At 52.9% G+C, this 16,901-nt stretch overlaps 1 protein-coding gene across 4 annotated transcripts in view; it reads left to right on the top strand.

Moving 5' to 3' along the window:
* The window catches only part of RNF213 (ring finger protein 213), a 105,879-nt gene that overhangs the window by 15,234 nt on the left and 73,744 nt on the right, over nucleotides 1–16,901 (top strand). For all 4 annotated transcript variants that reach the window (XM_044247263.1, XM_044247260.1, XM_044247262.1 and 1 more), the window contains exons 4-14: nucleotides 799–1,305; nucleotides 1,536–1,658; nucleotides 2,261–2,436; nucleotides 3,173–3,331; nucleotides 3,671–3,867; nucleotides 7,327–7,610; nucleotides 8,287–8,543; nucleotides 11,120–11,317; nucleotides 14,095–14,317; nucleotides 14,914–14,969; nucleotides 16,097–16,250. In XM_044247263.1, the coding sequence (XP_044103198.1) occupies nucleotides 799–1,305; nucleotides 1,536–1,658; nucleotides 2,261–2,436; nucleotides 3,173–3,331; nucleotides 3,671–3,867; nucleotides 7,327–7,610; nucleotides 8,287–8,543; nucleotides 11,120–11,317; nucleotides 14,095–14,317; nucleotides 14,914–14,969; nucleotides 16,097–16,250 (2,334 nt within the window). The remainder of the gene's footprint in view (nucleotides 1–798; nucleotides 1,306–1,535; nucleotides 1,659–2,260; nucleotides 2,437–3,172; nucleotides 3,332–3,670; nucleotides 3,868–7,326; nucleotides 7,611–8,286; nucleotides 8,544–11,119; nucleotides 11,318–14,094; nucleotides 14,318–14,913; nucleotides 14,970–16,096; nucleotides 16,251–16,901) is intronic.

Genomic DNA, 16,901 nt, shown 5'->3' with positions numbered 1-16,901 from the left:
GGCCAAGGCCCCCCCCGCCCTTAAGGCCTTGGTCCTGCCAGCGCGACGGTAGCAAGTGTCAGTTTACAGGCCAGAAGTCTCCCTTGAAGGCCGCAGCGCTGGGGTGGCCCCGTGTGTCCTGCTGATTGCTGGGGGCAGAGCTTGGAGAAGATCTAGGCCCTGCCCCAGAACCGGGCCAACAGACCCCAGGCCTGGGGTGGGTGGTGAGCCCCGTGCTGTGTCTCTGGCACTTACAGGCCAGTGGCCCTTAATGCACCGGCCACTCTTCCCTTGCCCCAGAGCTGTATCCCAGGAGCGGTAGGGCATCGGGTGCCGGCCAGGTCCACAGAGGGGCCTCCTCCCGCTGCTCCCCACAAGCTGTTTCTGGGAGCGCTGGCCGCCGAGCAGGGCTCTCCAGGCTAGAAAGGGCCGTTCAGACTCCCGTTTGCTTTTGGTCTCCTGTCCTCCTGGCCAAAAGGATTGGACGTCGGGGTGTGGTACATGGGGGGTCGTGTCCGCTTTGGAACTCGCAAGCAGCACGCTTCGGGATGTCCCATGGCAGACCCCGGGGAGGTTCTCGGCTGTGATTCGCCGGGACGAAGGGTGTGGCCGGCACTGCTCGGCCGCCTGTCCTGCAGCTCTGTCCCCTGCCCCGACGCTTCACGTCTTTCCAGGATAAGGAGCTGGTAGATCTGACAGAGATGAGGGGGTTTGGTCAGGCCAAGCTTGACGTACTCAAGACATTGAAAGGAAATTGGAGGAAAGTGTTGGGAGAGTGTAGTGACCCCAGGAAATATAACAAGTGTCTCTTCTGTTCAGAGCAAAAGGAAGAGAGGGAAGAAGAGAAAGAACCAGAATGCCTCCGCTTCCGCAGAGCCAGACTCCTTGCTGGAGGCCGCCTCCGTCCCCGGGGGCGTCAGCTGGCCTGCAAACTCATGCTTCCAGAACCCAGCCCTACCCCAGAGCGGGGCCCCGCAAGGTGGTCTGACCAGCGAGCCGAGCCAGCCCCCGGGCGCCGCCCCGATGCCGCCAGAAGGTGGTGACCACCCAGGACCCATGGGGCACGCCGAGGCTGGTGGCAGCCCTCCGCGGGACAAAACAGGGGGAGGTGCCCCCGTGAATGGGAAGGGCCATGACACCCCCAAGCCCTCCAAGGGCAGGGCCCCCCCCCAGGAGGGGGCTGGTCCAACTACCTCTGCCAGCAAAGACCGTCCTGGGAAGGAAGGTGCTGCTCAGGAAGTCCTGCCTCCTGAGCCCAAGCGGGCGTATGAGCCCAGGATGGAACCACAGAGCCCCGCGCAGCAGACTGGGGCTCACGCCTCTGGGGTGAGTTGTCGGGAAGTGATGAACGGGTCCACTGTGCCTGGACCGCTGGCTGTGGCCAAGCAGCTCTGCCGTCGCCTCCCTGCCCAGGAAGGGCACCCCTGGGACTTGCTCCCCGGGATGACACCCCTCCCTGAGCCATTGGTCCCTCTTGCTGGGCTGGTAGCAGCGCTGACCTGTCCCCGTCAAGTTGTTGCCTGGGTCCTGACGTCTGGGGCCTTTGTCTCCTCCAGGAAACCGCTGCTGCAGCCCAACCCGCTAAGCCCGTGGGAGGGGCTGGGGAAAAAGCAAAAGCCAAGACTCAGAAAACGAAACAGCCACCGGCAAGCTCCCCTGCTTCCCCAGAGCTCCACCAGGTAGGGAAGGCATCTTGTCTTGGAAGCCTCCACGTCCTGCTGTCTGTCCCACCATCTGCTCCTTTGGGCCCTGTTCCTTCTAAAGTTCGTCCTTCGTTCAGTCATTCAGTGATTCCCTTTTGGGTGCTGGGGATGCAGCCACGAAGGAGACCTGACTCCTGCCATCATGGCCCACATTCTGTAAGGGAAAAGACAGAAAGCGAAGTTAGGGCACAGGGAGGGCCACATGGAAAAGCACAGTGCTGGTGGAGGGAGCCGAGGCGGGTGCTGAGAGAGCGTCGCCAGGCAGGGTCTCCTCAAGGAAGTGCCGGTGGAGCAGAGATCTGCAAGCGTGAGGGGCAAGCCGTGCAGTTCTCTGGGGACACGCCCCAGGCAACAATGGCAGGTGCAAAGGCCCTGTGGCAGACTTGTACTGGGAACAGTAGAAACCAGTGACCGCAGGAGCAAGTGAGGGAAAGAGGGTTGCAGAGGGGTTCTTGGAGGCTATAGCAGGTGGGTCAGAGGGCAATGGAAGGTTCTGAGCAGGGAAGGGACGTGACCACTCTGGCTGCTGTGACAAGCATTGACTGGAGGGGGCAAATGGGCTTGGTTACTTGTTCCAGGAAGCTGAAACCAAGGAGAAGGTGGCCGTTGCTGGAGACAAAGCAGGTGGAAGTGATAAGGCCAAGACAGGGGCTCCGAAGAAGCCGGAAGGGAATGACAAGGATTGTGCGGCCGCAGTGAAAAATGAGAAGGAGCAACAGAACTGCAAAGCCGGAGCATCTGAAGTGAAGGAGAGGTAGGTGTGAGCCCTGGCACCTGGGAGCAAGGACACAACCTGCCCCAGGGACGCAGGCACAGCCTCCCAGGCTCCCCCACCTCACCCCTGCTGGGGCAGGAGACAGATTCCCAGGCTGCCCTTCTTGGTGACTCTTTTGGGGAAATGGGGGAACTGCTGAGGAGGGGGGGACCCACGTGTCCCCGTCCCTTGCTGGTGATATGCTCCAGGGTCCCCCAAGGCCACATGAGCCTTATGGATCTTAGGGGAGAGGCTGGCATGTCCCATAGTGCTTTCTGTCCCCTCCCGCCACAGCCCCCAGCCCTTCAGAGCGGGGCAGAGATGGCCCCCAGCAGGACCCCCATGGCATGGGTCTGTCCGAAGCGTGGACTCTGTTGCCCTCCGCCGGGGTGTGTGTGAGTAGTCAAGAAACAGAGGCCCTGGGCGCCTGGGTGGCTCAGTGGGTTAAGCCGCTGTCTTCGGCTCAGGTCATGATCTCAGGGTCCTGGGATCGAGTTCCGCATCGGGCTCTCTGCTCAGCAGGGAGCCTGCTTCCTCCTCTCTCTCTCTCTGCCTGCCTCTCTGCCTACTTGTAATCTCTCTCTGTCAAATAAATAAATAAAATCTTAAAAAAAAAAAAAAAAAAAAAGAAACAGAGGCCCTGTTGTGCACGTATGGTGTGTGAGTGTGCATGTGTGTGTGCAGGCAGCAGGCAGATCTAGTTCTAATCTGTGTTTCCTTTGATGCTCTCCTCCAGCCCACTGAGTCTCCAGGAAAGGATCACGGTGTTCTTCCACGCAGTCATTTCCAAGGACGTCAACTTTGACCCCAACGTGCACCAAGTGTTTGTCAAGGGGGGAGAAGAGTTTGGGAAACCCAAGTGGAGTCTCAACGTCTGTGAGATGCACTGCACCAAGTGAGTGTGCCGGGGGTCGTGGGGACTCTGTCGGGGAAGGCACGGAATAGCCAATCTTCGAAATACATTGAAATTATGATTTTTCTCACGTTGCTAACATTCTCACGCTTTGGAAAACGACGGCTTCAAACAGATACTCCCTCGAATGCGCTTCTGTGCCGTATATCACCATGGCCCACTTAGTGTTGGTTCCATCTGCAAACTGTGTCTCATTCTAGAAGCATCCTCTGGTCAGCGGTGATTTCTAGCTCTGGGTTTGCTCCAGGCTGTTTGAGGAGTGGTAAAATGTTCAAGCTAGGAATCTGTTTTGGATAACCGGCCGGTGTCCTGTCGTTTCAGAGACCTGTACGAGAACGGGTTCCTCGTGGAAGGCAGTGCCGTCCTTTCCCGGCAGCACCTGAATAAAGCCATTCCGTACAAGTACGTTGTCGTGAAGGGCCAGAGCAGCGTCTACGAGTACATCTACAAACCTCAGCAGAGCCACGAGCACGTCAACCGCTGTCTGCAGGTGAAGGCGGAGCTTCTGTGCTCAGGAGGTGAGTCGCCAGCGGGGCCCCTGGCCCCGGGCTCAGGCGTGCCGACGCTGGGCCTCCCAAAGTGGCCAGGCCTCTGCAGAGCGGGCGTCCCCGTGGGAACTCTGGGCTGGCACTGCCCTTGCCCATGCCCCTGGGCCCTGGCCCCCGACCTCCAGCTCTGCACTGAAGAAACCGAAGTTCAGAAGCCGGTTTTTGATCAGTGTAATGGAACCGCTCACTTCCCAGGGGAAACCAGGAAAAGGACTTTGACTCACAGGCAGAGAGGGTGAAGCCGCTGGGGGTGCGGCGGTGAGAGGCTGGGCGGAGGGGCCACGGGGCTCTGGCAAGAAGGCTCAGGGCGGGAGGACGAGGCTGGAGCTGTGGGCGCCCACCTCCTGCCCCGGAGACTGTGGGCCTGACCCCTGCCCGCACCCACACCCCTGCTGCTTGCGTCCTGGCCACCCTCCGCTCGTTTCCTTCCTCCTGTTCATGTGCAATTGCTTCCTTGTCTCGTCTTTCCTGTTTTATCTTTGCTCTAATTTCTTCTCATTGTATGTAGTGTGTGTGTGTGTGTGAACATTGTATGTGTGTAAACATGGTGTGTTTATGAACGTGGCGCGTGTTGTGAACATGGTGTGTATGGAGTGTGTGGTGTGTGTGGGGACATGGTGTGTGTGGCGTGCACGTTGGCACATCGGCGTGTGTGGCCTGTGTGGTGTGTGCAGTGTGTGTTCTACCTACACATGATCTCCGTGGCTTCTGCTTTGGGAATGTGCGAGGACCTTCTCTGTGGCCTGGTGCCCGGTCTGTGGCCGGCGTCCCCGTGGGCTGAGCCAGACCGGGCAGCGAGCTGGGGGCGCGTGGACCCTCGTGTATCTAGTAGATGAAGCCCGTTTGATAATCAAGTCCATTCTCGAAAGGCTGGCATGTCTGTCGGCTCCCGAGCGTAGCCCGGCGCTGCTCCCTGCTGCTGCCCGGCCCCGAACGCCGCGGGCCTTCGATGCAGGGTGGCGGTCCGGACCTGGGGCTGCAGGGGTGTGGGAGCAGGACGGAGGTGAGGCCTGGTGACCTGCGGGATGGCCCGTGGGGAGGCCTTGGCAGGCTCTCCTCGGAGGTCATTGTCATCGCTACAGACGGTTGGGGAAGGGACGTGGAAGGTTCCAGGAACGGGGTGATGGCAGGGGTTTCGTGTCCACTCTGTCCCATGCTGTGGCGGCTCCTCTATAGCACTTGAAATAACTGCAGGTCACCTGGCTCCCAGCACGGTACGGGCAGGGGTGGCTGTCCCCCTTCCTCCCTCTACACATCCCCGCATAGCGTGAGTGGCAGTGGCCAGGCCGCCAGAGTGGGGGTTTCCGGCTGTAGCCCCGCACTCCGAGAGACCCAGACCATAGTCGCGCACCTGGGGGTGCCTGAGCGTTGTCTTTCTGTCTCTTCTTCCTCTGTCCCTCCTCTGTCTCTCTGTGGTCCCTCTGTGGTCCCTCCACTGTTCCTTCTCTGTTCCTCCATGGTCCTGGCCCAGTTCCTCCACGGCCCTCCGTGGTCCTTCTACAGTCCCTCCGTGGTCCTTCTACTGTCCTTCCACAGCCCTCCACTGTCCCTCTGCAGTCTCTATGCTGTCCCACTGAGGTCCCTCCACTGTCCCTCCACAGTCCCTCTGCCACGCGCCGGTGCTGTTCTGCCTGGAACCGGGGGGTGTGCCTGCTGTCTGCACCACCGGCTTCTGCTTCTCCATCTCCGTCTTTGTCTCTGCTCGGCCCTCGCTCTGGGGCCTGCCTCTCCGGCCACCTGTTTCATTGGGCTTTCGTTGGTTTGTTTTCTTTCTTTCTTTCTTTTTTTTTTTTTAAGATTTTATTTATTTATTTGACAGACAGTGATCACAAGTAGGCAGAGAAGCAGGCAGAGAGAGGAGGAAGCAGGCTCCCCGCTGAGCAGAGAGCCCTGCTTGATCCGTGGGGCTCGATCCCACAACCCTGGGATCAGGACCGGAGCCGAAGGCAGAGGCTTTAACCCACTGAGCCACCCAGGCGCCCCTCGTTGGTTTATTTTCTGTCGTGGTTTTTCATTCAGTCTGACCGTCCTTAGTGGACACACTTGACCTGCCCGTGTTCATCCTGACTGCGGCTGGAGGACAGAATTTGGCCATCTTGACTTGTCTTTTCTGTTCACCTTGTTTTCATGTCCTCTTTTGGGTATTTTTTCTAAGTTGCAGAATTTCTTTCTCTTTCATTTTCTCTAGTGGGTTGGAAACTTAAACATGTTATTTCTTTTCTTCTGGTAGATTCTGAGAGACCAAAACCTCTGATGGCCCCCTCTCCCCCATCCCGGTGTCAAAGGTGTCCCCTGCCCAGGTGACCCGGGTGGCACTCCCTCCCCCTCTGGGATGTGGGCCTGGCCAGGCCAGCAGCTCACGTGGGCGCCTGGAGGCCGGGCACAGAGAGTAGGAAAAGCAGTAATTCCCAACAGTAATTTCAAGTTCTGGCCAGGCTGGGGTGGAGCAGAGGTGGGTGAGTGGGGACCTCGGTGCTGACAGCGGGATGCGGGGGACCTGCTCTTCCAGACACGTGCCCATCCTGATCATCGTGGCTGAGTTTGTGTGTTCATGTTGCCTCTGGCCGTCTTACTGACCCCTGGTCTTCTGATTATTTTGCAACTGGTTTTGTTGGGTTTTCTAATCAACACTCATACCTTTGCACCTTGTCCCAAGGGCAGGGTTGGACTCAGCCCTTGCCCTTCATCAAGGGCTCTGTCTTGTCTGTCCCACATGCAGTGGGCGTCCCAGCTCCCAGCACAGAGGAAACTAGCCTTTGGGTCTAGTAACTCAGCCAAGTGGGGTGCTCACCTGTTAGTGAGAGCGGTTTCGGGATAGAATTCTTAACCTCTGTGCAATCGTTTTCTTTTCTTTTTTTTTTTAATATTTTATTTTTTATAAACATATATTTTTATCCCCAGGGGTACAGGTCTGTGAATCGCCAGGTTTACACACTCCACAGCACTCACCAAAGCACATACCCTCCCCAATGTCCATAACCCCACCCCCCTTCTCCCAACCCCCCTCCCCCCCAGCCACCCTCAGTTTGTTTTGTGAGATTAAGAGTCACTTATGGTTTGTCTCCCTCCCAGTCCCATCTTGTTTCATTTATTCTTCTCCTACCCACTTTGTGCGATCGTTTTCTAATGATCCCATATACCAAGTGTGCTGAGCCGTCTGGTTTAGTGCAGACACGTTACGAATATTTTCACGCCAGCCGGATCATGGGACCTTGGGTCCCCCTCTCATCGCTGTGGGGCGGCAAGGGTCAGTGTCCTAAACACAGCAGCTCCTGCATTGTCCCTCCGCTGGCGGGACCGTGGCCCAGATGAGTTCAGTTCCTTCCCTTCCTCTGCCTCCTGCGTTCGGGTCGTCGGCTTCCTGGAGGCGGCGTCTAGGTCGCCGCGGTCGGACGGCCTGCAGCGGGGTGTTTTTCTCTTCACTCTTAGACTGGCACCAGTACGATGATGTGGTCCGGATGAAGAGCCCGGGGATGTTTCAGAGGATGGTGAGTTCCTTCACAGACGGGATAAGGAAGGACCTGGTGAAGGGCAAGCAGATGGCGGCCACCATCATGCTGGACGGCATCTTCAGCATTCTGCAGCCCTGGAGCGCCACCAACCTGAAGAGCTTTTTCACCCAGCTCCAGCAGTTCTACTGTGTCGTGAAAGTGCCCATGATCTACGAGGGCCATGCACAGCCCTGGCACTCTCTGCAATACGAGGAGAAGGAGGTACTGGGTGTCAGGGTGTACGTCCCTCCCCTCCCTTTCTGTGCAGTCGGCATCACCCCACTTCCTACCGGCCAGGGGATCCCTGGGGAGCAGATGGGGGCAGACCTCACCCTCACCATTGGCCAGGCTCTGCTGCTTGTGGAGTCTCTGTCCTCCTGGTTTTCTTTCTTCTCTCCCTGACCGGCACCTCGTTATCCAGGCCCCACCCTGCCCACCTCCTCTCCTGGCCCCCCTACCCCCCCATGTCCTCTCCCGGCCCCACCCCCTCACCCCTTGCGCTTCCCCTGGCCTCTTGGCAGAGTGGAAGGAACAGGTGGAGCCTTCCTTTGTCACCTCTCTGCCTACATTGCCGGATGGCCCTGGCAGTGTGGAGAGGAGCCTGGGGCCATTTTTGAGATGGCAGTTGGGCCCTCCAAGCATGAGGGGCTCCTCCACCAGGCAGAGTTTCTGGACTGCACCATTGGTGGTGTCTCCCAGCAGAGACCTGGGAAGTGGGCGGTGCTCGGGGTTAGCTGGGGAGGCAGGGCAGTGGGGCAGCCCCTCCATGGAGCCATCTCTGCCTCTTGGGGGCCTTGGTCCCTTGCCCAGCTGACAGGGCATTGAGGGCCATGAAGGGGCCCCTCTCGCACCCCTGCTGGCTTCAAGTCCGTGGTTCTGTCTTCTCTCCTGGGATCAGGTGAAGAGAAACCTGTGGGAGTATTTGAAAAAGCAGGCGGCACCGTTTCTGGAAAGAAGTGGGGACCCTCTGCTTGAAGACAGTCCAGTAAAGAGTAAATTGAGAATGGGCCTGATCCTCCTTTTTGCTGTGGAAAAGTTTGACATACCCTTATCGAAGAATGACCTGGAGATCCTCTGTAGTCTTCTTTCCTCCAACGCACGTTCGCCAGGAGACCTTGATAGTGACCTAAGCCACATCTTTGGAACATGTCAGAGGTATTGTGTTTGTGTCAAATGATTTTATAGCTGTTTATTTTTTAAATTTTTATTTTTTTTTAAAAAAGATTTTATTTATTTGACAGACAGAGACCACAAGCAGGCAGAGAGGCAGGCAGACAGAGAGGGGGAAGCAGGCTCCCCGCTGAGCAGAGAGCCCGATGAGGGGCTCGATCCCAGGACCCTGAGATCATGACCTGAGCCGAAGGCAGAGGCTTTAGCCCGCTGAACCACCCAGGCGCCCCTATAGCTGTTTCTAAGAGTGATCTGATTCTACAAATGAGTGTTGGTCGTGGGTCGGATGCAGATGGGCCGGAAGTAAAGCTGCTCGTGGTTTCCCTCGCCTGCCGTGTCAGTGTTGGCCTCGCTGGCCTTCTTCCTAGCATATGTTTTGTTTTTACTTTTATTACTCTTCTGTCGAATAGCCTGCTTTTGAGAAGCTTTATGCTGTACCATGCCTTGCCCCTGGTGACCCAAAATGAAGAAACCCTTTTTTATAAAATTAAATTAAATCAATAAAGGAAGTGGGGCACCTAGGTGGCTTAGCCAGTGGAGCGGGCGACTCTTGATCTCGGGGCTGTAAGTTGGAGCTCCACGTGGGCGTAGAGATGACTCAAAAATAATTGATTTTTTTTTTTTAAAGATTTTATTTATTTGACAGACAGAGATCACAAGTAGGCAGAGAGGCTGGCAGAGAGAGAGGGAAGCAGACTCCCTGCGGGACCGGGAGCCCGATGTGGGGTTCGATCCCAGGACCCTCGGATCATGACCTGAGCCCAAGGCAGAGGCTTTAACCCACTGAGCCACCCAGGCGCCCCTAAACTGATTTTTTTATTAGTTTTTTTTTTTTCCCTTAAGTAAGCTCCACGCGCAATGTGGGCCGCCAACTCATGACCCTAAGATCAAAGTCGCACGCTCCACTGACCCAACCAGCCAGGCACGTCACATAAAAATGAGATCTTAAAAAAAGAATGAAACAGGAAAATATTTTATTTGAGCCCAAGTTAAAGCGGACAACGGGGACCCACGAAGAGGAGCACACATGCTCCAGGGAGGGAACACAGGGTGCAGGGTGATGTGTCCTCTTTGTGGAAGGAGTTACAGATGGAGACGGACATTCAGAAAGTTACAGACTTTTCCTTATGTGTTTAGTATGTGTAATACTTCAATCTTGTGGGAACCAGGACATGTTTTCTCTTTTTTTTTTTTTTTTAAAGATTTTATTTATTTATTTGAGAGAGAGACAGTGAGAAAGAGCATGAGCGAGGAGAAGGTCAGAGGGAGAAGCACACTCCCCATAGAGCAGGGAGCCTGATGCGAGACTCGATCCCGGGACTCCGGGATCATGACCTGAGCGGAAGGCAGTCGTCCAACCAACTGAGCCACCCAGGCGTCCCTCTTCTTTTTTTTAAAAGATTTTATTTATTTGCCAGAGAAAAAGAGAGAGAGAGTACACACGAGTAGGCAGAGAGGCAGGCAGAGGCAGTGAGAGAAGCAGGCTCCCTGCCGAGCAGGGAGCCCGATGTGGGACTCGATCCCAGGACTCTGGGATCATGACCTGAGCTGAAGGCAGGGGCTTAACCAGCTGAGCCACCCAGGCGTCCCTGTTTTCTCTTTTCTTATCTGTTTGGAATGCTCCTTTTTGGTTTTTATTTATTTTTAATGAAGCAGACACACGGTGTGTGCTCCTGGCAGAAATAGAGCCCGTGGTTGAAGTCATTTTCACCTTTGTAAATGTCAAAGTTTTGCTTCTCTGGGAGCCCAGGAGCCCACAAGCACGAAAACTTGAAAATGTCCCATATTACCCTGTGTGTGCAAGGTTGTGGGGGTTGGGGTTTGAAGATGGGCTCTGAGGGCCCAGTAAGGCACGCCCGAGGATGCATGGGGGGGTGCTCTCCCTGGGCCTCGCGGGTCGCCAGCCTGCCCCGAGGAGCCTCCGTCGTTCGGGTGGAGGGGCCCCGCTCAGCACCCCATGATTTCAGGCCCTTCCTACGCTGTTTTCAGGAGCTGTGTGAACAGAACTGGAGGGCAGTAGGAGGCAGCCTTCCCAGAGCAGTGAGTCTTATTGGGACATCTGTCTCTTGGTTTTACAAACTTGAAACACTGAGTGCAAAACTACATTTTTTTAAGGGAGAGGAACTGGCAGCAAATGTACGAGGTTTGTGAGAGTGTTTTGAGGGTTTCCGAGAAGCGGCAAGCATTCTTGTTTTGTGACGGAAGGCAGTGTGCCGTATGTGGTTGATAGGCTTCCCCTTGCGTGGGCAAAGTGGCTTCATATGTGGACCTACTGTCGCCAGAGGGCCTGGGCTCACAGGTCACATAGCCCCTGAACCTCAGCTGTCAAGGGGATGGACGTCTGCTGTGGGTCTGCACAGAAGGCCTGTCCGGGGCCCGACGCTTCGCAGGGTGCCAAGGGCGGCCCCCGTGTCCCATGCAACCAGGTTTTTCCTGGGGCTAGTCACTCTTTTCAGCCACCCTGAGTGCTCCTACCTCCTCTGTGTGAGGAGCTGTCAGAGCGTTGGGGGGCAGGACACTGGCCATCCCAGCTCACTGCGGGCTCTCTGCTCCCTTCGCAGCTGGCGAGAGTTCCTGGTCAATCTGTGCCAACGGTGCATGGAGGCAAGTGTGGACCTCTGGGTGCTCACCCTGCCGGTCCTGCACCACTGCATGGCGCAAGCGCCCCAAGGAAAGGACCCCTGGATGCAGCCTGAGGACACCTGGGCGGCCCTGGAAGGAATCTCCTTCTCTGAGTTTCGGGAAAGAATGCTAGATTGGTAAGTTGCAGATCTGCACTTCAGTCTGTAAATCTTGGAATCACAGCCATGCTTCTGGGATCTCCGGCGGCCCCCTGGGTGCACACATTTCTGCTTGTAGCAATCTTTTAAAATAATTTCTTTAACAAACTTTAAACATACAAGAAATGTAACAAAGAATATCAAAAAAACAAAAACAGAAACAAAAAACCAAGCCTGAATTCCCAGAGATAATCCTTGTTGCTAACACTTTGGCATGCACATTTCTAGGATTTTGTCCAAACACAGCTTTGCAGGCATGTGACATGCTAGGTAACAGTGACAAATGATTGGCTCTTTTTTTTGTTTGTTTGTTTTTTGTTTTTTAAAGATTTTATTTATTTATTTGACAGAGATCACAAGCAGGCAGAGAGGAAGGCAGAGAGAGGAGGAAGCAGGCTCCCTGCTGAGCAGAGCCCAATGCGGGGCTCGATCCCAGTATTTTGTGAGCGACTCAGTGTCAGTAAACGCATGGCTACATTGTTGTAATGACTGCTTACTCATCAGAATTTACTTTTACTTAAGCAAGGACTGGGCAGGTTATTTCTGACTTTGTAAGCACACATGCTTCCATGAGCATCCTTGTTGCTTCCCTGTCCAATTCTTTCCCCGAGCTCAATCCTTGAAGGCAGGCCTGCCCGGTCAAAGGCCTGGCCCGTGGTACGTGCCAGTCTTGGGGTAGGGAAGTACCAGTCTCCAGGTGAGCCAAGCTTTCTTAGAGGAGACGCAGAATGCACAATCCACAAATGAGAAATGGTAAATCAAACCTAAGTACACAAATGAAATAAAAATTTGATAAAAAATTTGAAAAAGAGGAATACTTCTACTCAGTGGCAAGCACAGCATTCCCCTACCCCCTGGCCTGTCAGGGTCAGAGAAAGGATTCCAGGTCTCACCTGCTCCCACCCCTCCAGCAACCCAGTACACTGCTGCTGGTTGTTAGGGATTAAAGTAAATTGAGTTACTGCTCCTTCACTATTACTGGAACCTTTAGAAGTTAAAGCCCAGTTAAGATTATTTATATCAAGGAAAAAGAAGATTTCTTATATCATTGCATACATTTTAAGGACCCTTCAGTGGCGTACAAACCATCTGGAAATTTAGTTGTTAACAGTGGAGAATGGCAAACACCAGCCTTGGTCTTAAAGATCGTCCTTTTTAGGCATACGTGGCCTTTACTGTGCCGTGAACCTTCATCCATGGGGTCCTTGTACTCCTGGGACTTCTGTGTGCCTTGCTTTATTGATTTTTTTCTTTTTTTCATTCTTTTAAAGATTTTATTTGCAGACACAGATTACAAGTATGCAGAGAGGCAGGTAGAGAGAGAGGAAGGGAAGCAGGCTCCCCGTTGAGCAGAGAGAGAGCCCGATGCGGGGCTCGATCCCAGGACCCGGGATCATGACCTGAGCCAAACGCAGAGGCTTTAAGCACTGAGCCACCCAGGCACCCCAGCTTTATTGATTTTCCAGTGGTCATCTTCGGGGGTCTCCTGTACAATGTCACAGAATCTGTATGATTTAAAGACCTTCACTGGGCTCCTTTGGACTGTTCGATCTGAAGCATTCACTTAGTAGCTCATCAAAACACTTAGTTCATACATCATTGCTGCCAGTATGGAAAACAGTATGGAGGAATATGGAGGAGTATGGAAAACAGTATGGAGGAAAAGTTAACAGTGCAACACCCTTTTGAACCAGAGGTCCCTCCTGTGGACATGTATCCCAAGGAAATGGAACTGGCATCTCAAAGGCACATGTGCAACCCCATGGTCACTGCAGCATTCTTCATAATAGCCAAGACATGAAAACCACCAAGTGCCTGTTGACCGATGAATGGGTAACAGAGATGTGAGACCCGCACACATACACTTGCACACATGCACACACACGGGAATAGGATATGTACAATAGCATTTGCGTGGAATCAAAAAAAGTCAAATTTCTAGAAACAGAGTAGGACGGAAGCTGCTGGGGGAAATCGGGAGATGTTGGTCATTGTACAAATTTCCAGCTAGAAGATGAGGAAGTTCTGGGACCCCAAGGCACAGTGTGGTGACTATCTGTAGTGATACTGTATGATAGACTCCCAGGTTGCAGAGAGAGGAGATCTTACATGTTGTTAGCATGAGAGGAGTCCTGGTCACGTGACATGGCGTTAGTGCTAACTAATCCTTCAGGGAAGTGCACCAAGTCAACACATTGTACACGTTATGTTACATTACGATGTTAGATGTCAGTGATATCTCGCGAAGCTGGAAAAAGTGCTTACATCTTCCTGTAGTTTTTTGCTGTGGCAAAATACACACATCCTCTGAGTTGCCCTCCTGATCGGTTTCTGTGTGGACTTCAGTGGGATCTGGCCCGCTCGCGTGGCTGGGTTGCCACCTTCCATCCCAGAGGTTTTTCAAGTTGAAACTCTGTCCTCATTAAGCAACATCTCTGTTTCCCTGACTCCCCCACCCTCGGGTAAGCACCATCCTTACTGACTGCTTCCTCGAATTTGCGTAAGCTGGGGACCTCGCGGAAGTAGAGTCAGCATGTCTGGCCTTGCTACTGGCGGGCTTCACTCAGCATCGTGTCCTCAAGGCTCATCCGTTTTAGTGAATTCTTAATATCTTATTGTTTGCTTTTTATTTGAGTCAGTTGTTTTTAAAGTTTGAACTTTATGGGTCTCTTCTAACATGACTATACTTACCTTTACTCCATCTGTGTGTGCTGATCCCTATGGCTGCCCTTCTGTTCCCATTGTCCCTTATCCAGGATACCGCTGATTGACCTAATGGGAGAGTGGAGCCATTTGCTGGACGTAGATGTGTGTCTGTTCCGGTCCTGGTTCAGTCTGCTGCCTCTGAGCAACTTAGTCTACTATATGAAGAACTTCACGGAATATCTGAGTCACTCCCCTGCTCGCGTCCTGGACTGCCTTCTAGGGACTTGGTACCAGCTTCAAGGGCTTAGAAAAGTCTTCAGCACAAATCGGGAGGTCTGTTGTCCGGAACAGGCTCTCAAGTCCTTGCTTATTAGCAAAAGCAGATCAAACTAGACATTCAGGACCCGTGATTCCTTTTTCCTGAAATCCTGGCAGGGTGAAGCACTTTGAAGCCGGAGACGTGGTGGGGCCGCTGTTTCTTAGGGCTGCAGGGCTGCTCTGCTTGCCATTACTCTGGGGCGGGGTGGGGGGGGGCCCTGGAGCAGTCAGGCTGTGTATGTGTATGTGTTGGGGGAGGTCCAGACAGGGTCCACACAGCTGCTCCCTCCTTTCCCATTTTGTGCAGTGCAGAAAACAGTATAATCTTAAATCCTGAATTTTATATGTGAAAGATGTAAGCTTGGTTCTTGAGCATCTTAAAACTCATTTGTAGAAAGAAAAGAACCCATTTCTACCCATGTAGAAATGGGTAGAAAGAAAAGAACTACATTTCTACCCATGTAGAAAAAACCCATTGGGTACATTTCTATCCATGTAGAGAAAAAACATATTTGCCTTATTTAGGTTGGTTTTGTTTTTTCAGTTCTGTTTTCAGGAAGATGGTGGCATCTTGATTAACTCTTTCCTATCTTTTCTCTTCATTGCCCCAGAACATTGAGGAAATTTTTCAAATGCTGCTGCACCTCCTGGATATTTTTCAAGACAAGTAAGTAGAAAAGTGAAATGCAGCCTCTGTCTTGCATGAGGTTACCTCCCCTTCTCTCCCAAACTGACCGCCATGTCCCATATTTACTGTTGAAATCAGAAGGCCCTCAGTGTATATCCAACCTTGTTTTTAAGCTGTGAACATCCTGGTTTGGTTTGGTTTTATCTTAAGGGAAAATAATCAATATCACCTGCTAAGATTTTGGTTTATTTCCATCTGGTCTTTTTTCCTACACATTTGCTTCCATTTACTTTTTTTATGATCACCATATTACATATTCACGCTCATGTTCTGGATTTCTTGAACGTTGGTCTTTGTGTGTTTTTTGCAAGTCAGGCCGGTTGAAAGTAAAAATCAAACTTAGCTTTGCATGGTTATCTGAAATCATTTTCTCCTACAGACCTGTATGACCTCTGACACCCCGAAGGGACACACTATATGCGGAATGCAAAACAGTAGAAACCCACACATGCTGATAGGTGTTTCCTGAGATCCTCGGAGCTCTTTCCATATCACCTCACCTGAATTCTTAGGGTGTTCAGGATGGTGGGGGTGTCATAGCTCTGTTAATGTCAAGCCCCGTGGCTTCAAGGTCTCCCCTGGGTCCCACAGAAGCACCCCCACGGTGCCTTTCTCCTGCCACCTGCCACACCACGCTCCAGTCAGGTCCCATCAGCTCGGGCCCTCTGCCAGCCGGGGAATGTGGGATGTGGTCTCCACGCTCAGTGCCCATTCTAGCACTTTTCCCCAGCCCTCCCTCCTTGCCTCCCTCCCTGGATCTTACTGAAATTTTTTCAAGTTTATCTAGTATCCTGATCTTCAGTAATACACATCCCTAGCGTTTTTTTCCTTTCGAATAAGGGCCTACACTTGGAAATAGTTTGACTTGCTTTTGTCTAAAGAGTTCAGACCACGAAGGCAAACCAAAAGGACTTTGTTTCCTTTTTTATCTTGGTCATAAGTTCAGGATCTGTTGAAATGTTCCCAATCAATGTTAACCAACATGGGATCAGAACCATGTCTTCCTCGTAGGTATTTTGAAGGGAAGGATCTCGTCAGGGAAAATGGGTGTTTTCTCACTTCTCCTAAATTACTTCAATGATCTCTCTTGACTCTTTGCGGGGTAGGATTCTTGAGGAGCCCTTGATACAGTCCTACTTGACTGTGTGCCTGAAACTTCATGAAACTGTCTGCAGAATAACAAAAGACCAAAAGTTTTATGAGCTGCCTGCCTTATCTGCTGAGATTGTTTGCAGAATTATTTCACTTAAGCCTCTAGTGGTAAGTGGAACACACACACCATGTCGCACCCACGATAAGTATGGAATTCGAAGTGGCCTCACTACAGAACAGAGATCGGCTGGTTTCTAGGATTGCTAGAGGGAAACAGAGTGGCTGATCCCCTCCTCAAATATTTGTTGGGCATCTGCCCCATGCTGGGTTCTGTTCCACACACTGGGGATGTTTTGGTGAGTGAGTCTGCACCCTTGCCCTCCTAGGGCTTCAACTGGAGGTGGAGAGGCAGTGCAGGGGTCAACATACAAAACATCAGATGAATGGGTTAACGGAAGAGCAGTGCAGCTGGCTGGAAAGTCAGGCAAGGTACCCAAAATATGTGCCCAAAGTGCATATCCATGCATGGTTGTTCCCACATGACCTCATTTCCTGCACACTGTTCTTAAATACAGCAGCCGCTCCACACGTCCTAAGTACACACCTCAGGGCCTTTCACACAGCCTCCCTTGTGCTGCCTCCCGAATCAAGCTGTAGGGAGACCCCAGCACCCTGTGCCCTCACCCTCTACTCCCTCCACACACCTCCCAGAGGGAACCACCTTCTGTCTGAGTTTTGGCTGTCATTGAACTTTCCGTGTTTTGTGTCTGCTTGCTTCACCCGACACCATGTCTCTGAGACTCACACCCGTTGCCGCTC

The sequence above is a fragment of the Neovison vison genome, chromosome 5, assembly GCF_020171115.1.
Source record: "Neovison vison isolate M4711 chromosome 5, ASM_NN_V1, whole genome shotgun sequence".
Classification (NCBI taxonomy): Eukaryota; Metazoa; Chordata; class Mammalia; order Carnivora; family Mustelidae; genus Neogale; species Neogale vison.
This window is presented reverse-complemented; position numbering and strand designations above follow the sequence as displayed.